At 61.6% G+C, this 23,228-nt stretch overlaps 2 protein-coding genes across 9 annotated transcripts in view; both read right to left on the bottom strand.

The window, feature by feature from the left end:
- The window catches only part of MYRF (myelin regulatory factor), a 32,622-nt gene extending 17,869 nt beyond the window's left edge, over nt 1-14,753 (bottom strand). For 2 of the 5 annotated variants that reach the window (XM_032356937.1, XM_032356939.1), the window contains exons 1-3: nt 2,633-2,870; nt 2,439-2,526; nt 2,055-2,315 (exon numbers count right to left, since the gene is read on the bottom strand). In XM_032356937.1, the coding sequence (XP_032212828.1) occupies nt 2,055-2,315; nt 2,439-2,526; nt 2,633-2,783 (500 nt within the window). In that variant the 5' untranslated portion in view covers nt 2,784-2,870. Of the gene's footprint in view, nt 1-2,054; nt 2,316-2,438; nt 2,527-2,632; nt 2,871-14,554 lie in introns of those variants that run through there. The other 3 variants (XM_032356940.1, XM_032356941.1, XM_032356942.1) reach the window with 2 other exon arrangements.
- A 3,952-nt stretch (nt 14,754-18,705) lies between these two features.
- Nucleotides 18,706-23,228, bottom strand: part of DAGLA (diacylglycerol lipase alpha) — a 61,810-nt gene continuing 57,287 nt past the window's right edge. For 2 of the 4 annotated variants that reach the window (XM_032356944.1, XM_032356945.1), the window contains exon 20: nt 22,004-22,976. In XM_032356944.1, the coding sequence (XP_032212835.1) occupies nt 22,004-22,976 (973 nt within the window). Of the gene's footprint in view, nt 22,977-23,228 lie in introns of all 4 variants that reach the window. The other 2 variants (XM_032356947.1, XM_032356946.1) reach the window with 2 other exon arrangements.

Below are 23,228 nucleotides of genomic sequence, written 5' to 3'. Positions count from 1 at the left end.
TCCCCGAGACCCCAGACGCTGGAGGCCTGAGGTCCCCTCACTGCCCACCCCCAGGGGAATTTTTCTGCACGAGCCATCTTGGGGCAGGGTCTGGGGTAGGGTCTTTGGGCTCCTGACCTGTATCCCCTCAGACCTCCCGGGCACTTGGGGACCAGGAACCAGTGTCCCTGATGATGGAACAGGATTCAAGGAGCAAGGGTCAGGCCCACTGCTCTCTTCCCACACCCACAGAAGCCCCACTTTCTAGAAACTCTAGGGGAGAGCTCTCTGGGGCTCTAAGGAGCTGGGCCGCCGCCGCCCCCACCCCCCCAGGGGCAGGTACAGGCTGGGCAGGGAGCCAGCCTCACCAGGTCTGGGTGTATTTTTTTCTTCAGGTTTTATCAGCGGTTCAGGCAAAAGAAAAACTCAACCATGAGAGATTAACACCCTGCGTTCGCCCGGTGAGGGGAGGCTGCGGCCCGGCGGGAACCCCACTCTCTGGTTGTCCTGGTCACATGTCTGGAGAGACTGCCCACCTCCATGCCCAGGCAGCCGCGTCCTCGCCGACACACCCCGGGGCTGATTCCAGGGCCCTCACGCCCTGCTGGATGAGCCACGGGCCCAGCCCCTTGGGCTGTGTGAGAATGACAGAAAAGCAGCCCCTAAGGGCTGCCTGGGGCCTCTGCCCTGCGCCCAGCATCTCCTGTCTGCTCCCTGCACAGTGGCCATCAGGTTTTCCGGTGTGGAAAGGTGGGACCTCGTGTTGCTTCCCCACAACTCCTCGTGCTGCTCAATCGTCCTCAATGTGGTGATTTATTGATTAATAAGTAATAAGTCCCTCCCCAACAGGCCTGCACGATCCTCCGCAGGAGGGACAGACCCTGGCAGGTGCAGGGGTGGTGCAGGGCCCTGGGTCCCTCCCAGGGGGCACACGGTCTCTGCGCAGTTGTGGGCAAGCCCCTTCTGTCCCTTAGAAATGGCCTCAGTGTGCCGCTGGGATCCTGCAGGGGGGCAGCACAGCGTCACTCACAGGCCAGCTGGTTCCGGGGTCCCCCCAGGAGCTGGTTACTTGAGAGGCTCAATGAGCTTACACAAACAGAGCCACAGCAGGGACAGCGATAGGGGACAGCAGGGGACAGCAGTAGGCGCCCAGCAGGTGTTTCTCACGCATTCGTTCTCTTCCCTCTAGTCTTTGCCCTTCAGGGTCTGGGCTCAGGGACAGCCCCTCGGCTGGATGTCTGCCCTGGGCAGCAAAAGCTCACCCCTAACACCCCAGCTCACCTCCGCAGCCCTCCCCCAGCAAGCCAGGCGACAGGTCCGGTGTCCCCCGCCCCTCCGGCACTCGCTCTGGGCTACCTCCCCTTATTTCCACAATCCCAGAGGGGAAGCACTTTGAGCTAACCCTACAGGGTCCCCTGCTCCTGCCTCACGCTGGGGAACCCAGAACCCTCTTCGAGCCCCGCTGCAGAACCCAGCAGACCCATGTTCCTGCCTATCCTCACGAGCACAGGTCTGTGGGCAGCCCTGGAGTCTGGCTGGGCTGCTGACTGCCACCATCCTGTGGTCACAGCCGGGTCCCCAGTGTGGACTCCTCGGAGAGAGGAAAGAAGGGGCCTGGGAGGCTGGCTCGGGTAGGGGGAGCTTTAGGTACCACACCTGTGCCATCGGGCCGGTGCCCGCAGCCCCAGCAAATAGTAGCTAGACGCAGGAGTGGATGGCCCGGGGCGGTGAGGGGACCTTGCGTGCCCTGTGTGTGTGCACATGTGCGTGCCTGCGTGTATCCATGTAGGTAAGCAGCCGTGTCTCTAGGCTTGCCTCCTCCCAACCCCTTTACAGAGCTGTCAGAGAATTTTCGAGTGCTTACATCAGCCCTCATCACTCCCCTGCTCAGAATCCTCTGGGGCTGCCCACAGCCTCGGAACAAAGCCATGAGCCCCTCCCCAGCCGCCCCTACCTACCCACAAGGCAGCCAGGTCACCACGGCTGGCCGGGGCACCGCCAGCACCTCCTCAGCCCATAGACCCTGCCCCCCTCCCATCGCACACCTGCCTCCCACCCTCCCCGCCCTCACTCACCCTGGGGCATAGGGAGCCTTGGGCTCTGCCTTGATGGGGGGCCCAGAGCCCCCCAGGAAGGGCTTGGGAGCGCTAGCCATAGCATTGTTGTTGCAGTTGAGCGGGGCGCTATAGCTCGGGGCAGGGAGGGAGCCGTGGCGTCCTGGGGACGGTCCGCCCCCAGGGGGGCTCAGGTGGTGGCCGCCGCTGGAGCCGGGGATCGCAGGCGGCCCGTGGGGGTAGGAGGCTGCACCGGCTGGAGCAGAGATGTCAGGGAAGCAGCTGTGGAGAAAGGAAGCAGCTCAGCGCCCGCCAGGACTCCAGTAGCTTGCGGACCCAGGGCCGGAGCACACCCCCCCCAGGTGAAGGGCGGAGGCCGAGGGGAATGGGGGCGGGGCCACTCACAGGTCAGAGGCGTCCTCCTTGCTGATGTACTCCTCCAGGATGCTGGTGTCTATGTTGGAGGGCTCCAGGGCCCCATTGATGTCGTGGCCTGCAGGGGAGGGCCAGATGTGAGCACCCCTAGGTCTCTGGGCCCTGCCCTATAGCTCTCCCCAGGCCGGGGCCTCCAGCACATATGCCCCCAGGCTCCTCCCCACCTGCACATCCATGTCCAGGGAGAGTCCGGCAGTGCCCATCACCTGACGCCCTCCAGGAGGCATCACAAGGATGCTTCCCTGGCCCCCAGGCTGCCCAGTGTCTCTGAGGAGAGGAGGAACCCAGAACACAGATCGGGGACAGACAGGCCATTTCCTGTGACGTGAGCAAGTCCTCCCTCTTGTCTGTAAAATGGGGTCATTATTCCCAAGTCTTATGGGGAGCCGCGAGGAGTAACTGAGGAACTTTACGGAACTGAGTGCCTGGCGGTTGCCCATCACCCTTGAAGGCTGGACCCAGACTCAGTGACTCTGTCCCGCCCTGCCTCCTTCCAGAGAGCCCAGCTGCCAGGTCCCCAGGAACATGACGCCAGGCTGGCCTGAATCACATGTCCGTGGGGGGAGGGGGCATACGGCCAGGGAGCCTCCTGCACCCAGGCCCCAGATGCAGATGGAGAGGGAGGGGGGACTAGAACCAGAAGTGTCCGGCATAGCTCGGCACCCCCATTAACAGGGCCCAGGGTGTCCAGCCCTGGTATTCCAAAGGATGAAACGGGCCCAGAGAGGTAAGGGCTTTGCCTGGCTTCACAGCAAGGAACGATAGTGGCCAGAGCTCCGCTCCTCCACCGCCCTCTCCTGGGCCCTCCCTGCTGGCCCCAGCCCCGAGAAGGGGAGGGACTCACAGAAAAGGCACCCAGGACTCTTGGGCATAAGCAGGGGAGGAGAGGGGGAGGCGCTGGCCTTTCCCCTCCCAGGGTCACCTTGCAGGGGGGAGCAGGAGGGCGGGGTGATAAGGGGGCTGACGTAGGAGATGCGTCAGCCCCGATAATGGAGGACGGCCCCACCCACACTGCTGACCTGGGCTGACCAGCCCCACTGAGGCAGGAGATACCCCTCCCACAGGCCCCTGGAGCCATGAGCGCGGGGGCTGCACCTCATGCCTTCTCCTGGGGGAGCCCTGGGAACAGCTGGGGAAGAACCAGGAACAAATCCTGGGTTGTGTCCTCCCTGCTGTGTGACCTTAAGCTGGTCAAATACCCTCTCTGAGCCTCAGTCTCCTCTTTAGTAAAATGGGGACATGAACAGCTAATACTTTACAGGGCTGACTGTGAAACAAGTTAAGGTATGTAAGGTGCCCGGCGCACAATGAGTGCTCAGCAAACAGAATGCCTATCCTCACTTCACAGACCCAGAGCCCTGGGGTCCCCACAAGCCCCTGGCCCAGGCCCCTCCCTGGCCCCAACCGGCATTTCAAGAATGCTGAGCCCCGCTTAGGTGATTAATGAGTGGCTAAGCCCTCCTAGGAGTCACGCGCTGCCCGCGACAGGCCCTCCTGCTGGCCCCCACCCCTGGCTCACCCGGCCAGGAACCAGGGACACCCACCGAGCACTGCCAGTGGCCATCCAGGGCGCAGCGTGGCCCAGGCGAGAGAAGCTTCTCAAGCTGGAAATGACCGGTCTGCTTATCAAGGTTCTAGATTCCCGTCTACACTCTGGTCCCCATCCCATCCTTCCCTGTTACCCGAAGATCCCATTTATTAAATGCCTACTGTATGCCAGGCACTTCGGGAACCAAAGACATTAACAACCATAGGAGTTTATTACATGCAAGGCATCCCGTGGGTTCTTCATGTGCAGTGTGACACTTAATCCTCCCTGTCCTGAACGGCGATGATGATAAGAGGACACGGATAGTGACAGCGGCTCGGTCTGCAGGACTGAGAGCCTGCCTCCCAGGTCCCAGCACTATTCTCAGTGCTTTACATCATTAACACCATCCCTTTTATTCAGAGAGGTCAAGTCTCTTGCCCGAGGCAACACAGCCAGGAGGATTCAAACCCAGGCACAGGGGACTGACTCCAAGGGGGACGGGGTGGTTGGTGGTGTATGAGACTTCCTGGCCATTCTGGGCTGCCCCATGTTATGGGCTGGTGTGTGGGGGGGGTTCCCTCAGGGGCTAGGGAAGGAGGGAGCACTGGAGCATTACCCCGGCCCTGGCTGCTGAAGCTGCAGGTTTTCGAGACTGAACCTGGAATCTACAGTGAATGATGGGGTGACAGAATCCTGGTGTTGCTATTTATAATACGCCAGGCCCCCTCCTCCCGTCCTCCCCCTCCTCTGGCCAGGAGCGCTCCTAATCACCCCTAATCCTCTTGCCCACCTCCCTTGGGATGGGGGGGGGCCTCAGGCAGAGGCATCCTGGGAGACCCTAACGAGAACCAGATGTGGTCGAGGGGAGGAGAGTCCCTCCCGTGCCAGGGGCCGGGAGGCCGGGAGGACAAAAGAGGGAGGAGAAAACCACTGGGGCCGGGTGGGGGAGAAGTCTCAGGTTTGGGGAGTTGGTGGGCCTCCTGAAGAACACGGAGCCCACATCTTGTCGTTCTCTGGGACCCCACAAGGCCTGCCTGGTGTTCTCCCCACACGGCTCAGCCTAAAGGATCTGGCCCCCAGGCTGCCCCAAAAACCACACTGGAAACTTCTAATCAGACATTTGGGAGGGCAGGGTGAGGGTGGGGGCTTGCTGGAACCCAGAGGTTCCTGAGTCGGAGAAGAGCCCCCAGAAACCCAGGAGGAAGGCATCAGCACACTTTTGGGGGTCCCCTGTCCTTGACTGCTCCCGGAAAGAGCTCTGGAACATTCTGGAGACAACAACAGATACCTGCCAGGCAGGAAGCTAAGTGTGGCTCCTGCTGAGCCTCAAGATCTCCCTGGGAGGTGGGGAGGCTGCCCAAGGTCCCACAGTCAGAAAGTGACACCACCAGGTCACGAACCGGCTTCCCAGCCTGCCCCTTCCTCAAACCCTTCCACAAATTCCACTGCTCAGGATAACAAGAGCCCTCCCGGAGGTCCACAGTGGCCTCCTGCCTGCTCCCTCCAGCCTCCTCTCCTAACCAGTTCCCTGCAACTCTCCCTGTCCTGGGGCCTTTGCACGTGCTGTTTCCTCTGCTGGAGGAAGCCCGTTCCCATTCACTGGGCTTGCAAGTAAGTTTCTCCGAGAGGCGCCCTCTGACTCCCATTCTCGTGACTGGCGGCCTCCTTCTCATCCGGCTCCTCACTCGGCTGCTAGCACAGACCTCACAGGAGGGTGGAGGGTCTGTCCACCGCTCACCCGCTGCCCACAGCTCACTCTCCAAGTAGCCACTCTGTGCCGATACTCTACATGGCTCATATTTCACTCCTGTAACAACCCTCCAGGAGAGGTGGTTTTCGTGCTCTCCATTTTACAGATGACGAGGCTGGCTCAGAATGGATACAGGCCTTGCCCAAATTTTACAGGTGCGGGACCTGGGATATGAGGCCAGCCCTGCTCTGCCTCTCTAAGCATATAGTAGGCGCACAATAAATGTTCATGGGATGAATGAGCAAAGTGGCACACGGGACACTAGAACCAGGCCTTCCTGGGTCTGGGGACCTCCAGCCAGCCATGTTAGGGACAGAGCCCAGGGCGAGGCCGGGCCCCTCCAGGTACCGCCCCGTCCTGCTGAGCTCTGCGCCCCAGCTGCTCCTCGAGGATTAATTAGGGCCTCTATTACCTGCTTTTAACAGGAGCCAGACACTGCCCTGTCCCAGACAGGATGGGATAGGGGCTATGGAGAGGAAGTCCCCTCCCCTCTTCTCTCCTCGCTTTAAGGCCACCCAGCTGGGCAGGAGGAGAACCGAAGGGATGTAAGCCAGGCGCAGGATGAAGGCGGGTGGGGGCCCAGGTGGTCCTCCACCCTGGACCCCTCCCTTCCCCCTCCTCATGCTTATGACCACCCCCCCACCAGCTGTGGCCACTGGCTGAGTCTGGGCCATTGTCCCAGGGAACGGGGGAGGGTGGGGACCCGGCACAGTGGGAGGCTTGTGCCCTGCCCACACCTCCCCCCCACCCGTCAATGGGGCACTTGTCAATTCATGTCCCAAACATGGCGGAAATCCCGTCGGCCACGTGGCTGTGGGCAGGGGAGGCCAGGGCCGAAGGATGCTGGCCAGGCCTCGCTGATCAGAACCTGGGGCTGACGGGGCTCAGACCCAAGTCTGTCCCCCTATTTGGCCCTGAGTGTCCACCCCAGGCGTCTGAATCTGAGGACACCCTGAGGGCTCCAGGCCACGGCTGGGAGCCAGGATGGTGGGGGTCAGGGGACAGCCCACCCTAACACCCCCCATGATGCCCTCAGGGATCCCTAGGGTCAAAGAGGCCAAGCCGCTAATGTGGGCCCTGCTTCATTGCTGTGCAACCCTTGGCAAGTGACCTGACCTCTCTGTGCCTCAGCTTCCTTCTCTGTCAAGTGCAGCAGGAATCCCTGCTTCACGGAGTGGTCCTGAGTCTTCAACGCCAGGGCAGGAAAGCTCTTCACCCCCAGAGGCCATCCCTCAAATAACAGTCATCGCTGTTTTCATCCTCTGGGGGCTCCCCTCCCCTCCCCTGCCCAGGCTGTACCCTTCTCTCCCATGTCTCTCCACCTGACTGCAGATCTGCCCCAGAGAGCCTCTGAGGGCGAGGGCGTACCTGTACCGGGCTGTTATTCTGGCACATCCACAGCAAAGTCCAGCCTCCAAGCCTTGGCTGTAGGCCCCCACCCCCTACCCCGGTGGGTAAGCCCTTGACGGCTGCCCCCCTGCTCCGGCAGCCCCTCCTGGATTCCCTCAATCACAGCGGGTCCCCAGTGCTGTCACTTATTTCCCAATGTGGCCTGAGCTAACTGACGTGCTCCAAACTAGTTCACTCTGGGACAGGGCACAGTGGGCTCTCACCTCCTTTGGCTTGAACTTCTTATCTTTATTAATATGATTTGTGATTAATGTAATAACTGCTAGCCGTGCCCTCTTCAGGCTTCGACCTGTGACTAGACTTCCCACTCAAAATGCCTTCCGGTCAGATGCTTGACTGTGCAAGTTGCACTTTGCATCTCTGCATCATGTCCCCAGGTAGCTGGGGACTGAATGACAAGGATATGGCTCCTTAGTCATTGCCATCAGGTCCTTAAATCTGAGCCATGGTTGCCTTTATTTGCCAAAAATGCAAAAGTACCCCATCTCCTCCACGGGACCTGGAATCTTTGGCCACCCCTGGGCTACAGCTCTGTCCTCCCCTAGACCCTACACAGCTGCCACCCTGTCCTCTGGTCGACCCAAGGCTGAAGTTAGAGCCCCAAGAGGCTCCTAAGCCAGAACTGAGCCCAGAAGCTGCAACGTGTTCTGTGGGGACCCACATTGGTCCCCAGGGATCTTCAGTTTGCTCTGGAGGGCCCTCAGCCCTGATGCTACACGGCCAAGCGAGCTCCCATCCGATGGCCCCATCCCTCTCGCACAACCTGGGGAAGGCCTCTGCACAGGGGAGGAGTACAGACCCCGCAGCTTGAGGCGCGGACACGTCTCTACGGGTTACCCAGGTCCCTGTGGATTCACACACCAGCATGTCCCCCACAGATGTGTGTACACAGGGGCACACTCCCCCTGACCCACACATGATCGTGTACACACCCACACACACACAGTGGCATACCCCTCCCACACTGACACACACGTGTGCCCATTCATTCATTCATTCAAACAATTACTGAGCATATGCTATGTGTCGGGCATGATGCTTGGCTCTGGAGCTATGGTAATGAAGAAAACAAACTTCCTGCCCACGAGGAGCCGATGTTCTGGAGGCAGAGTCAGATGCCAAGACCCGCAGGTAAAATTCCATAGCATTTCAGAAGGTAACAAATACTATGGAGAAAATCAAGCAGCGAGCGGAGGCAGGTGGGGCAGGAGAGCCGGGAAGAGCTGCAGTTTTCAACAGGACAGTTGGGGAGGGTCTCCTGATATCCCACAGGGATATCTGGGAAAAGCATTCCAGGCAGTGGGAGCCAGTGCAAAGGCCCTGAGGCTTGAGCGTCTCTGTGCTTATTCTCATGTCGGCACACCTCCCAGACTCGAACGCTCGTGCACACAAATGCTCACTGGCCCAGGGGCAGGCCCAGGCCAACGGCACTCCAGATCGGAGTCAACTCAGCGTCGCAGACCCTCAGCTACCCCTACTCCAGGCTACAGACCCTACAAGGAAGAACCACAGAGGGAGAAGAAAGCCCAGGGGCTGAGATGGTCAAGAGGAGTGAGGGAAGGCCTCAAGAGAGCAAGGGTCCCCAAACTCCTCAGAGGGGCTGAGCCTGTCATTGTACCTTATGAGGGCTGGAGGGACCCAGGTCAGACGCAGACAGTGCTCTCCCACTGATGTGGCCTGGAGACAGGCAGAGGACAGGATGCCCTGGGGCTTCCGCAGGCCAGGTCAGTGGAGGCTCTGGACTCAACCCCCGCCCCCAAAGCCGGGGTTTTGCCCTTCTGTCCCCTCCCACTCCAGGCTTTGGCACTCCAGGGGTCTCAGGACTCGGCATCACACAGCACACAGCCTTGACCATCTGAGTGAGGGCTCCGAGGTCCAGAGAGGTCATGGGGCTGAATGGAAGTCACCCAGCCCAGCCATCCGTGGTGGATCAGGACCCCTCAGCACTCGAGGAGAGGCCCCCTCCCGCTGTAGGCGGACACCCAACAGTGACAGGAGCCCCACCACCCTCTTCTCGGACCTCAGCACTTCTCTCCTGGAAATGAGACACCACCTGGCCTTCCACTGAGTCCCGGGACTCCCAGGAGGCAACTTATGCAAAAACCTCTGGCCCGTGTATGCAGCGAACAAGACAAAGGACCGTCAGCCCTGTTCCCACTGCTGCCGGCCTGGCGCAAGCTCCCCATGGAGCTGAGGGGCAGGGTGGGGCCCCAGCTGGAGGCATCAGGGACCAGGAGCCAGCATCAGGGCCCCACAGGGCCAGACCTGCAGGAACCTCGGGCCCTGCCTGCAGAGTGCATCCCATAAGGCTGCTGGTTCCCCCCAGTCCTTGGCCCAAACAGCCCAGAGAGAGTGAGGGAATTTCCTAAAGCACACAGCACCAGCCACAGGCCCCAGCCCAGGGTGGGGCACTGACCTACCCCGCGGATCACTACATCCTCAAAGTGGGGGGCAGGCCCCAGGGACAGTAATCACCGTCCAGGCTGACATTTCTGGGGCATTACCGCACCGGGCACTTAGCAGGCCTCAGAACACCCAGTTCACCCAACCTCCACAGAAGCCCTGAGAAGCAGGTACAGGGGCTACAGCTGTATTCCCATTTTAAGGATGAGGAAGTAGAGGCACAAAGAAGTGCAGAGATCGGCCCAGCAGAGGGACTGTGGGCAGCACTCCGGGGAGTACATAAGGCCATGACTTACCTGATCCCCAGCCCAGGGCCTACCCACACCCAGCAGGGGCTGAAGACTTTCACAGGGGAGAGGAACCCCCCCATACACACAGCCAGGCTGTGAGGGAAACTGAGGCCCAAAAGCAGGCGGGGGGCGGGGGGCGGTGTGGGCCGTGAGGAGGAAGAAGGCGGGAAGGAAGGGCAGACAGGCTGGGTAGGGCAGGACCAACTCCCCGTTAATGATCCAGTTAATGATTTCTGCTCCCCGTTCTTATCAGAGGGCAAAGTCCAAGGGCAGTAGCCAATCAGCAGCTGCCAGGGCCCCCCCAGTCCTATAAGCCCTTGAGAATCAGGGAGTGGGGGCCAGGTCCCCAGGAGGAGGCCAGACTGCCAAGTGCAACCCACCTGTCTATCCCCCAAATACCCTGCTTAGGCCCAGCCTAAGACCCCTGCCAGGGGCACCCTGCCAAGACCCCCAGACTCAGGAGAGGCCTCGCGGCAAGCAGGTTGGAGACAGACAGCCCGCTCCTCTCCCCTAGCTCCCCCACCCTGCACTGACCCCAGGCCCTCCCAGAGAACTGGCTTTCTCAGGTGCACCCCCCTACCCCGCCTTTGTTCACAGAGCCACTGTTGCCTCTGCTGACCCTGCAAACGTTTCCTGCACACCCCCCAGTCCCACGCCGCCCTGTGCCCTGGGGTGCGTGTTCAGGACATGGGGGTGAGTCAGACCCCACACTACTATTTCCCCTCCAGCTGGACTCAGGACCCAGGGAGGACGGGCTGGGGGACAGGACTCCTCCCGAAGGCACCCCATCTCATCTTCTCCCCAGTCAGGGGTCCAGCTGCCTCCCCCATCCACCTACTCCTTGGGGCACCACAGACAGACAGACAGGCTGATGTAGGGCCCAGTGCCATGCAATCACACACCCCAACTCAGCCCCAGACTCCTGTCCAGGGTAGGACATCCTCTCCCCAAAATCATCGGGTGCCCTCCCGCTGCGGCCTCCTCCTGCTCTCTGGAGGCAACAGGCTGGTCCCCACCGAAGGCCACCCTTCCTCCCCCAAGGCCCTGGTGGCGGAAGAGAGAGCTGGGGGCTTGGTGGCAGCTCTGGCTAATGCTGGCTAGCTCCCTTCCCTTGGAGTCTTGGCCCCCTGGGAAAGCGGGTCAGTGCCAGCCCCTCCGTCAGTGGCTTTCAAATCAGGGGCTCTGGGGGCTGTGGGGAGCCCTGCCGCCCACACCCCCTGTGTATTAGGAGGCCGTGAGTTTGCCTTTCTTTGGTGGCTAAAAAGAACCTCATTGGAAGCCCTGGTCTGGTCCCAACCTCCTGCCTACCCCCCGGAGGGCAGATGAGGCCAAAGTAGGGAAGTCACCATCAGGCCTGGAAGGCGTGGATGATGCCCTGGTGGGGCATGAGGCTAAGTCGAGGTCCCCCACCTCTCAGTGGCCTTTTTAGCACCTGCTAGGAGCCCCGTTCTCCTAGGTCTCCAAGTCTTCTTCCACAGCACCTGCCTTCTGGGGGGCAGGGCGCTGCTCACCCAGGCCCCAGGGGCCCCTGGAACCAGGGGTCAGCTCCCTCCGCCTTCCACGTTCCAGCACGGCCCTCCTTCCCACGGCTGGGAGACGAGGCTCATCAGATCCAAAGGCATCATCAAGACCTTTGTCACCCCCTCCTGTCTTGCAGCTAAGGGAAAGGGGTCCAGAGAGGGTGGGAGCTCAGCATAGGGTCACAAAGCTCTCAGCAGCAGGGCCCGAGCCCGCACCAGAACGTCTAAGCTTCTACAGGGCTCCTCTGATGCCGTCTTGCCCCTGTCCCTGGCCCGGCTCCGGGAATCCAAGGCCCCAGCCAGTCAGGATGCTGAGGAGTATACCAGCCACCGTGACCCTATTACCTGCCGGGAGCCAGTGCATCGCGCCTGGAGGGTCCCCCTCTCTGCAGGCCCTGTGCCCGCAGATCTGGGCGGCAGGAGTCTCCTTCTAGGGGATTAGCAGGGCGATCACGGGGGCCCGGCTGTACCAGCCTCGAGGGGGCCGCCCTGTCCCAGCCTCCCACCCGAGGCCCAAAGCGCCTTAGCCCCCAGCCCACCACCCCTGGGTCGGGCACAGTCTGGCCCACTGCACGGGACAGGACCCAGGACACAGGCCTGGGGTTCCAAGAGAGTGCGCCATGGCAGACAAGGGTTCTGGTTCGGCCCCTGCCCTTCAGCAAAGCGTTTTTTCATCTCCAGCCCAGAGCTGAAAGCACAGACCCTGCCCCTGTCCTCACGTCCACGGGGAGTGACCAAGGTCAAGTGAGGACCAGAATGAGAACTCAGGTCCCAGCCCCAAGGGCGAGAGTTCTGGAACAACATACCCACATTCACAACATTCACTGGCTTTCACACTAACAGTCCTGAAGACACCAAGGCCTGGCCCGGAGGCCCCCCCACACCACGGCAGATCTGCTCCCTGCCAGCCGCCCCCCACCCCAAATGGCCCCAGAGACTCCTAAAGCCCCAGCCCCAGCCCACCCTCCAGCTCCTCTCGGGCTCTGGGAACACTTCCTCAGCCCCCGGCTCCCTCCACCCGCCTCAGCGGGCAGCCCCACACCCCCGCCCTGCTCCCCACAGACATTCTTGAGTCTCCTCTTATCTCTCTGGAGGGAGCCGCACAGCCTCCCCGCCAGGCCAGCCGCATGGCTGAGCTGTGGCGTCAGCGCCCACCCCCCACCCATGGCCAGGAGGGAAAGTTTGGCTCAGGAGATGGGGAGCTTGAGCTCTGCCTGGTTCCAGGGTCCTGGGGCAGGCCGCATGGGGACAGCTGCAGGAAGCAAGGGGGCCTGGTCCATGACCATCCTGGGAATCTAGTGGGCTCAGGACACCCCCAAAACAGCACCCATTCCCTCCTTCTCAGGGGCCCCCATTCCCCACAAGGCCCCTTGAGGATTCATAAAGGATGAACAGTGTCTAGGGAGAACCAGAGCTCTTGGGACTGATGGGGGGGGGGGTACAGCCTAGAACCCTCAAATGGCCCAACTGCCCCAGGATCAACCATTTAATCGTGTCCAAGGCTGATTTCTTGGGTCTGGGTCTGCTGGGCTGTCCAGAATCCTGAAGTGAGGAGGCCTGAAGCTAGGAGATGGCCTTACCTATTCAGCAACCAGAAGTGGACAAAGTGGCCCAACCAAGGCACAAAAAGGGAGCCACTGAGGCAAAGGAAGGCCTTCCTCTCTCCCTCCTGGACTCGTATCTGGGTCCTAGGCTGGAAACTTGGGCTGTGATCCACCGCCCTGTAGCCCAACAGCCCCAGCCCAGCGATGTCCCCGTGGACCACCCCATCCCTGGGGGCAGGTGCACACTGAGGACTAGGCTGTGGGCTTAGGGACTGGGGCGAGAGGGTGAGGTCAGAGGCTTGGCTACCCAAGTTGGTGGAGAGGAGCCCAAGAGGGGCTGGAGATGTTCCAGGGAGGGTCTGAGAAGCCAAGTGGGCTGGGACACGGCAGCCTGCTTCTCTGCCTCCCCTTCCCACATTCTGTCCCATTCCTTCAGGGTCCAGCACCCCGGAGGAAGAGGAAAGGCCTAGAGGAGGGGCAGAGGCTACCCAGGTAAAGGCGACAGGAGTCTGGGTAGATGTAGGAGCTGACCTCCAAAACCACAGTGTGTGTGTGTGTGTGTTGGAGGGTGGGGGGGACAGGGGTAGAAGAAAACATTGTAGATTGTGTGTAGATGTTTAGATCCCAATCCTAGTGAGGGTCCTATCCAGGTCGAGGTGAGGGGGTGAGGTCACTCCTGGGATGGGGGTATCAGCCAGAGGAAGCTTAGCTCCAGGGACTGGTATGGGTAGAACAGCCCCAAGTAGCCTCAGAGGGCTGGCAGGATGCAGTTCGCCACTTTGGGAGGGTCTCAGAGTGTGGAGGTGGCTGGCATCGTGGATGCTGACTTTGAGAAGGTTCTAGCCCAGGGAAAGCATTTCAGGGTTGGGGGGAATCCAGCCCAGGGAGGAATGCTGGGGAGGGGTTCCAAGCCCAGAGTAAGGGAGGGATGGCTGCTTCAAGGGGAATTTCAGTCTTGGGGGAGGGAGAAGCCTTACAGAAGGTGGGTGATGGGCTTGGAGGGGGTCCTAGTCTCAGGCAAGCACAGTGGGGAGGTCTCAGCTCCTAGGAGTCAGGCTGGGCAAAGGCTGCCCACCTGAAAAGGGCACAGGGGCCTGAGTCTTCAGGTAGGGGGCCCGACCTCTGGAAGGCATGCTGGGGAGCTGCGGGGCCAGCCTAAAAGGCATGGAAGATCCTAGAAGGCATGCTGGGGGCCGAGCCTCAAAGGGGGTCTGGGAGTCTGTGTCTGTATGAGGTTCAGGGAAGCACAGTGGAGGGTCCCCAAACGCGGGAAGTGCACTAGGGGTGGGAGGCGTCAGGTTTTAGGGGGCACTGCAGGTCCTGGAAGGCATGAAGAAGGACCAAGCATAGGAGGGGACACGGATCCTAGGAAGCTGCGTGCTGGGGGGACCGGGAGGGGGTGCCCAACTTTAGCGGAGGTGAGCAGTAACCTCCCGGGGACCTCCCAGCCCTGGGAGCCAGCCCCGCAGGCAGCCACCAGCCCGGAGCGCCCCAGCCCAGAGGAAGCATTCTGGGGAGTCCCAAAGTGGTCGAAGCAGAGTTGGGGTTCCCAGTCCCCAGGGAGCTCGGCTGGCGGTTCCCAGCACGAGGAGGGTCGCCGTCCTCCACCCCCTCCCTGGCCGGCCCGCGGTCCCTCACCTTCGAAGAAGCGCTGCAGCGCCTCGGTCTCGTCCACCACCTCCATGGCCGGCCTGCCCCGCGCGCGCTCGGCCGCGGCCCCGCTACAGCCCGGCCCGGGGGCGCGGCATCGCCGGCGCGGCCCGCGCGACAGTCCCGGCTCAGCTCCGGCCACGGTCCCGCCCGGCCCGCCGCCGCGCTCGCCCCTCGCGCGGCCCTGGCCCGGCCCCCGCCCGCCCCCCGCCCCTCCACACCCCGCGCCCCGCCCGCCGCGCCCAGCGCCCCCTGGCGGCCTGGCCGGCGCCGCGGCCCCGGGAGGGCAGGACACGCGCGGCTCCCCCAGGCGGCGCTGGGCGCTGGGTGACCTCCCTGGCCGGGGTAGGGGTCCGCGGCCTGGTCCCCGCCCCGCAGTCCTCGCCCTCCCCTTGGGCACGGGAAGGTAGCAGGCTTCTGACTCTTAGCTTCTCAGAAGACGCCCGCGATTTCCTCCCCTGGCCCCCGACCCCACACATCTGGTGAGCAGACCGCCAGCAGGTCTCCCACCGAGGACATACTATTGCCTGCATTTTGCCGATGAGGAAACGGGCTTGGGCTCAGGAATGAGCAGTCCTGTGCTGTCCGGTAGGACTCTGCCTGATGATGGGAATGTTTCTCTGGGTGACCGGCTGATCCAGTAGGGCCGCACTAGCCGCAGGCCGCATGTGGTGATCGAGCACTTGAAATGTGGCTGGTAAGAGGGAGGAACTGGCTTTTCAATTGTATTTTATTTTCAGTAGCTCAAGAGTAAATAGCCATGGGCAGCTACGGTATTGGACTTGAATGGCATGGGACTGAGGCTTTCAAGGTAATTGGGGTCAAAGCGTGCATTCGGAACCAGATCTTGGCCAAACCTGGAAAGACAGCCTCTTGGTCACTGTTTCCCTGTATGGTAGTGAGAGGCCCACAGGTTCTACCTCCTATCCTAGTGTGCCCAGGATAAACCCACCATCCCCTGTCCGTCTGTCCCCACCTCTGGAGCGCCTCCTCATATATGTTTGGCCCTTCTGCACCGCCTCTGTCCTCAGTGATGGCCTCTAGAACCTCCCAAACCACTCTTTTTTAAAAAAAGATTTTATTTATTTGAGAGAGAGAGCACGAGCTGAAGAAAGAGACAGAAGGAAAGAGAGAAGCATATTCCCCTCTGAGCAGGGAGCCCAATATGGGGCTTGGTCCCAGACCCTGAGATCATGACCTGAGCTGAAGGCGGATACTTAACCAGCTAAGTCACTCGGGCACCCCTCAAATCACTCTTTTTAAAATGTCAATCAGATCACGTCATTCCTTTGCTAAAACCAGTAATTTCCTGTCGTGTTCAAAACAATATATAAACCTCTTGTCCTGGTTTCTGAGGCCTTTTATGCTCTGCCCCTGCCCTAACGTACCGCTGGCCTCAGCTCCTCCTTTTCTCTCCATTGCTAAGTCACAGCCCCCAAGGCCTCCCTGCCCTCACTCAAACATGCCAGACGCACATCTGCCACATGCTGTTCCATCTGTCTAAATGCTTGTCCCTGCATGACTGGCTCCTTCTCACTCATCACGTCTCTGAAGCAATTCCCCCTACCTGCCCTTTTTCCTCACCACATAAAAGATTTTTACTCAGTTCTTGTGATTATCCTTCTGGCTTTAGATTGGAAGCTCTGGGAAGGTAAGAGGGTTTTCGGGCTTAGTCATTGCCCTGGCTTCAACACCAAGACCACCAGCTGGAACGCAGTTCATTCTAAGTAGAATCCTAGAATCCACACCGCAGAATCCTAGATCTCTGAAACTCTGGAAGCAGAGAATTCTGGAATCTCGGACCCAGCGAATCATCTCACTGCGGAGTGGTGCTGCTACAGCCTCCCAGGATCCTCGGATAAGCAAGTCAGAGCTGGAAAATTGATCCCACCCGACCCCTGTTTGACAGACGACAGGACTGGGACTGAGACCGCAAGGCCCAGAGGGGCGGGAGGACCCCCAGCTGACGGAGATAGCAGCCCTGGCAGCCAGGAGGGGGCCACACTGCCCAGCCAGTACCCTCCCCCCCACCCCAGAGGAGCATGGGGGGGGTGAGCCGGGCTGCTCAGTGGGCACGGGGATGAGAGCCTGTGAAGCTGCTCCCACCCAGGCAGCCCTCCCCTTCCTCAGCGGCCAGTCCTGGGGGAGGGGCGGCCGGTGCCTGAGCCCCAGATGTGGCCCAGTCAGCAGGCCGGTGGTGGCCTACTGAGGAGGGTCAATGCCACAACAGTTCTGGGGCTGGGGGAGGGGGTGCCCAGGCCGGCGGGTGCCTCACAATGAGGTTCTGTCCCTCCAGGGGCCGCTCTCCGCGCTGTTGCTCCTGCATATATAGAATGGGATTTTGCTGGAGGCCCCAGCTGTGTGTGCTGCCGGTGCTCCCCCCGCAGGGGCCGGGGCGCGAAGGGGGGAGAGGGCCACACTGAGACGCCTATTCTTTTTCCGCTGATACACCCCAGAGGTTTTTTCGCCCTCCGCAGCCTCCCTTAAGACAATTGTTATTCTCTGCTCTGCCCCCTCCCCCACCCCGTCAGGCCTGCCAGTGGACAAAGTAGACACCCGCCTACGCCATGTGATTTTTTTTTCTTTTAATGAATTTATTTTAGGAGTTGCCCGGAACCAGCTGGAAAACGAGCTCCTTTATAAGCCTTCACCTACCCACAGGTCTTTCCACCATGGTTCCACATGTTGCCGAAATGCCCACCATTTGAGGGCCATGGTGATGAGCGAAGCATTGCCCATGTGTGGAGTGGGACATGCATATTTTGTCCCCAACACCCCAACTCCTTAAGTTGGATCATTAGGCCTCTGGGGTGGCCTTGAACTTGGATGGGGTGGGACGGAGCTTCCTGTTCATCCGGTGGGAGCTGGCCTGGCTAAAGGTGTTCTGGCCCTACCATCTCCCCTGATTCCACTCGGCCACTGAGCAAAGGAGGGACTCCCCCAGGGGTTCCCATCTCTGGGTTGGGGGAGAGGAGTGGCTAAAGTCCCAGACTCTGGGCCTCAGCCAGAAGCTGAGGTTGCCACCCTCAAAGTCCAGAAGGAAGCCTGTCTGGGACAGGGCGGCAACTAGGGCTGGTAAGGGAGCCGAAGGGAACTGTGCATAACCAGGACTTTGAGGGAGCCATCCACAGAGAGGAGCCCCATCTGCACCCTGTCCCCACCAAGCCATAAGGAGTGAACAACCAAGACTTCCTTCCTGGCCGAGCAGGGGCAGCTGTCCTGTGGTCATCTCGGCCATCCTCCAGGGCCTGCCCTCCCGTCCTTGGAGGGCTCCTCTGTAAGTCAGCTTATTAATCCCGCTTCTTGGCGAAGGTAAAATGGCAGGGCAGTGATCGTAAGTGCTGCTCTTCTATCCCAGGATCGTTCCTGGCGCTCAGCAGGGCCAGCAGGTGGCAGCACGGGGGAGAGGGAGGCAGGGACAGAGGGTAACTGGAGGCACAGAGTACCAGCCTGGAGGCCAGGCCAGGAGAGGGTGGGGTTCATCAGCTAGCCGGATGGCCAGGCCTCCCTGTTGTGGGACCCCTGACCCCCCATGGGCTCCCATAGCCCTGGCAGCCGCCCCTTTTGCAGAGGAAGGGAGGAAGGCCCATGGGGTGCTGAGTGGGAACCCAGCGGCAGTGAGGTGGAGGGGGGCGGGGGGGGGCGGGGGGTGCTGCTTCCCCGGACCTGGGTGAGAGGGCTGTGGGGAGCCCTGCAGGATAAGCCCCCTCCCACCTCCTACCTCCCTTCCAGCTGAGGTGGACAGGCCTGTCCACAGGGCCTGCTTGGGGTTGGGAGGCACAGCGCTGCTCCAGCCCTTCCCAGAATTGCTCTCGTGAGAGCCTTTTCCCACACATTCTGTGTGACCTTGGGCAAGTCACAACCTCTCTGACCCTCGGTTTCTTCAGCTTCTGAACCACGAATTGGACAGGACGGTTTGCAAACTCGGTGAGACTGAGTTTCTGAGGAAGAACCTCGGAAAACCATCAAGTGAGGGTGGAGGCCAGAGTCTTCAGCCAGGCAGCCCGGATTCTAGTCCTGCAGCTGTCCCCACAGCCCGAGTCACCTTAAGCAGGTCTTTGGCCTCTTTGAGCCTCTTCTGTTCAAAGAGGCTGGGGGCCTCTTTGGCCCCCAGTGCCTGGGGGCCAGGCACTGCTCTGTTGCCTTCCCCCTGCACCAAGTAGGGTCCCTCGGGACTCTCGAGGGGGTAAGAGGGTGGGCAGTGTGAGGAAGGGGAAGGTCAAGGTCAAGTCAAAAATTGGCTGGCTCAGGGTCTGGGCCCAAGCTGCCATCTCCCTGGGCTGGAGGAACAGCGCCACCTGCTGCATGAAGGGGGCTGGCGGGCCTGGCCTGGTGTGGGCAGGAGGCCCAAAAAGCTCCCCGCCCACCCAAGGCCTGCAGCAGCCCCCTGGGCCTCACTGTCCTGGAGCCTGCACGAGCTGGGGTCCCTGGGGTGCCCTGAGTGGGCCTGGTCAACTCTTTTGCACCCTTCTAAAGAAGCACTCAGCAAAGGTTTCCAGTGGCCCCTGCCTTTCAGTGCTACCCTGCCGGGGGGTGTTAGGGGAGTCCTTGCTCCTCTGCTCTGGTTCTCGGCATTGGGCAGAAGGGTGGGAACTGTCAGGTCAGCGCCCCACATGCTGGCTTTGTGGTCTTGGGCAGCTTACTTACCCTCTCTGTGCCCCAGACCCCTCAGGGAGGAGAAAGGGACTAACAAGTCCCATCTTTCAAGGCCCTGATGGGGTCATGAACATGGATCTCCCGGTACACCTTCCACATGGGCAAGGTTCAACAAGGGACTGCCCCATTTGTGTGGGGCTCTCAGGGTCTTCTGGTTCCTCACTGCAGCTCAGAGTGTGGTCCTAGACCAGGGCATCAACAGCAGCACGAGCCAGTCTCAGGGGGCCCCTCCTACCCCTGAGCTCAGCAGCAGGCCCCCCAACCCTTGCCCCCCCGAGCTGGGAAGAGAGGTCACTCAAGGCAGCCAGCGTGCTTCTACACGCAGTTTATACACAGCTCTATACAATATACAGAAACCTTTATATACAGATATATTTATAGAATAAGCTATATTAATTTGTCTCTCCTTTTTACAGTAATATTAGTGTGGATCTTTCATACAGTAAGTACAAAAAGTTGCGGGAGAATGGCACGGACAGTGCCTGAGTGTCTGGGCCCAGTTGCTCACTGCCGATTGCATATGGAGGTCACCCAGGCCTCGGGGAGAACAGGCCAGCTCACGGCTGGGAGTTTGTGCTGCGTTCTGGGAGCAGACTTGGGGGGGGGGCATCTGAGCCACCCAAGGCTCAGAGGCCCCCAAGTGTGGCATGGGGAGGAAGGGAGAGGGGCGCAGCAGGCCCATTCTTTCAGGGGGTGTGGCGGGGAGAGGGCAGGTTCCGGGTGGGCTGACCCTGCGGCCTCCAGGGCTGAGTCCAAGCCTGCCCCAGCCCCAGGTCTGGAACCATGTGTGGCTGCAGCCGTGGGGGTGGGGAGTCTGTCCCTGATGGCTCAGTCCTGGGCATGGGCGGCTACCACGCCCCCTTAGAGGTCCCGGGGGCCACCCTGGCAGAGGAGGAATTAAAAGGCCAGACACCAAGTCTCTCCCTGCCATTGGCTGAGGTGCTTGTTGGAACTTTACTCTGATTTACGATTTGTTTTTTTCTAAACTCTAAGAGCCACTGATTCCATCCTGCTTCTGCTGGGCCCAGGCTCTGCCGGCAGCGGGCCCCTCAGCAGGGGCATCCTGGAGTCTTGTGAACGGGGGTGTCAGAGAGGGAGGGAGGCCCAGCTCCCCGGACTCTGGCTCCATCTGTCACGGTGGGCAGGGGGGTCCCAGAGCAGCATCCAGGCCAGTCCCAGCTCCGTGGGATGGAGATCAGGACACGGGCCCCCGATACCAGTGATCATGAGATTTGGGGTGGGGGGCGGTGTGGATCTTGGTCAGGGGAGTCTAGCAGCTCCAGAGAGGCTATGGGGTGGGGCAGCATGGGGGAGTCTGCCTCCGGGGAGACGAAGGCACAAGCAGGCGGTCAGCGCCGGGGCACACACCAGTTTTCCAAACCCGGGGTCCAAGAAGCAGGTAGGACACAGAGGATGCCAACGTATGGAACTGAGCTCGTCCTGTGCACCCCTCCCCCACCGCCCAGGCCCCCATCCTAGTCTAGGTTCTTGGTGGGCTGGGAGGGGCAGCAAGCAGGTGGGGTGGGAGCCCCCGCGGCCCCCTCCTCAGGAGCTGTTCACATGCACATGCACACACACGTGGCCCCCGCCGGCATGCACCACCTCCCCCTTGCGTCCCCAGCCCAGCAGGAGGCCTCCAGCTAAGGGGGGAAAGCCCCTGAGCCCCTGGCCCTCCTGCTCCCCGTTTAGCTAGATCCTGCAATGCCCTCCTCTTGTCTCCACTTCCTGCCAACAGGACGGATGTGGAGGGTTGTAGGGAAGAGAGCTCCACTGGGGCAGCGCTCCGGCCGGTGAGGAGGGGGAACCAAGGGCAGTGGGGACATGTCTGGCTTCAGACCCCAGGGCCTGAGGCTGCCTAGGTGCGGGGGCGAGGTGCTACAGAGAGGTTACATGGGGCCCTCAAAGGAAGGGGGACTTGGGTGTCCTCCTTCTGCCCAGGGCACTGACTCTGAAGCCAGCGGTGGTCGTACCTGTGCCTTCTGCCCTTTGAGCAGCCAGGACCCCTGGGGTAGAAGGCAAGACAGGAAGTAATGGGCAGGTGGGGCAGGCCCGGGTGCCCAGGACCCACTGCCAGAGGGATCAGCATGAGGGGCACCAAGCAGAAAAGGGGTAGTCTTGACCCCACCCTCCTCCAGGCCCCTCCAGGCCCCGTGGCTGCCTTGGGCTCCGTGGGGACAGGCCCCCTCCCCTCCCTGCTCAGAACCCATCATGGGGTTGGGGGAGGGGGCACTTGCAAGCCCAGGAAACCTCCTCAGTCCGGCCCAGCAACATCTGTAAACATACACAGCACTGCGGGCCACCTTGGCGTGGGGTCACCCCAGGGGGCTGGCCAGCAGGCACCAGATCTGGGGGGTGGCCAGGGCAGACACCAGCCTGGACCACAGATATGAGTAGGTGGGGAGAGGGCTGCTCTCCATCTTGGTCCTGGGAGGGCAGCCAGAGGGCAGTGATGGGGAGTCGGCATGCCCACTGCCCGTCCTGTGGGGGACAGGCAGGCTGAGGGGCCGAGGGCTGCCCAGCCCACCCGGCAGGCCACCCAGGCTCCTCCCTGCTTCCCATCCCTCCCCCATCTAAAGGACCCTTATCCCGGCCTTCCGGTGGTCCTAAGCTGAGGTAGGGCTGCAGACCCCCAGCTCAGCAGCAGCGCCCTGTGCCTGAGGCTAAACTGGCCCCTGGTGGGGGGGCTCTCCTCAAAGCGGCCTGGCCCTGGGGGCAGCCACCAGGAGCCCAAGGGGCCCCCTGCTCAGCCCGGGGTCTCAGCCGGCAGCCACGCCGGGGGTGCTAGCGCGCCGAGATGACCAGGTCGTCCCGCTTGGCGGGGCTGGCCCCGTGGCTGGTGGGGGTCGGAGTCCGGACCTTGTCCAGGGCCAGGCACTCCTGGCTGCTGAGCCCCGCGGACGTCAGGTCCATGAGCTCGCCCGAGGAGCTGAGTGGGAAGGAGGGCGACAGTGAGATGCCTGAGGAGGGGTCTGCGGAGCCAGCGAAGAGCCTCGGGGGCTTGGGCACCAGGTTGGGCTCAAACTGGGCGCGGAGCAGGATCTCTTGCTGGCTGGGGGACTTGGGGCCCTCCGCATAGTCGCTGGTGGGGCTCTCGGGCACCACCATGCAGTAGAGGTCCTGGAAGGAGCTGCTCTTACTGTCGAGGTTGAAGAGGCTGTCGATGAACTCAGCGAACTCCAGCACCTGAGGGCTGGGCGAGTCCCCTAGGCGCCCATTGTGCAGGGCCAGCTCTCCCCCGGGGGCCGCCCCTCGGCTGCCGCAGCCCCCCTCCTCCTCGTCCTCATTGGCCGCAGCGCTGGGGGGCCGCTCGGGCGTGACGCCCCCGCTGCCCAGGGCTGCCTCCAGGGGCTGCGTGTCCTGGGAGTGCTTGGACAGGCTGTCGGCCGCCAGCAGCTCGGTGCGCGAGCTGAGGGACGGGTTCTCCTCCGGGATGGCGGGGTCGATGTAGAAGAGGTGACCCTCGTCGCGCTCCAGCACGGCGTGGAGGCTGGGCGAGCCGCGGATGCTGCGGAAGCCAGACGAGCGGCGAGAGTCGAAGCTGTACAGGGACTCAGTGTCCGACAGGCTCTCCATGGTGGCCAGGGGCGCCCGCCGGGCCTGCAGCTCCGCCGCCAGCCGCTCCTGGGTGGACAGCAGTAGCAGCTCCACGGGGTCCTGGCGGGCCGCCGCAGCCGCCGCCGGCGCCGGCGCCACTGGGGACAGCAGCCGCCCCTCTGAAAAGCCCTCCAGGCTCATCTCGGACTGGGACTTGCTCCTACGGAGGGCAGGGCAGGGCTGTGACACTCAGGAGGGGCAGAGACCCCGGGGGTTGGGGGGACCCTCCCACTCCCAGGCTGCAGGGAGCTTGGGGAAGGGAGGAGGTTAATTTATCAGTTGTTCAACAGTGTGATACTTGTTTTAAAAAAACACCTCACGAGAGCCCAAGACAGAAGGCAAAAGGTCTGATGCTGTGGGTGGGGGCACTGAAGGCCTAAGGCCCCGCTGAGAGCCTAGAGCTCCAGAGCTC

This window comes from Mustela erminea, chromosome 9 (assembly GCF_009829155.1).
Source record: "Mustela erminea isolate mMusErm1 chromosome 9, mMusErm1.Pri, whole genome shotgun sequence".
NCBI classification, from domain to species: domain Eukaryota; kingdom Metazoa; phylum Chordata; class Mammalia; order Carnivora; family Mustelidae; genus Mustela; species Mustela erminea.
Note: the sequence above shows the minus strand (reverse complement) of the source record. Positions and strands in the feature narration are given on the sequence as shown.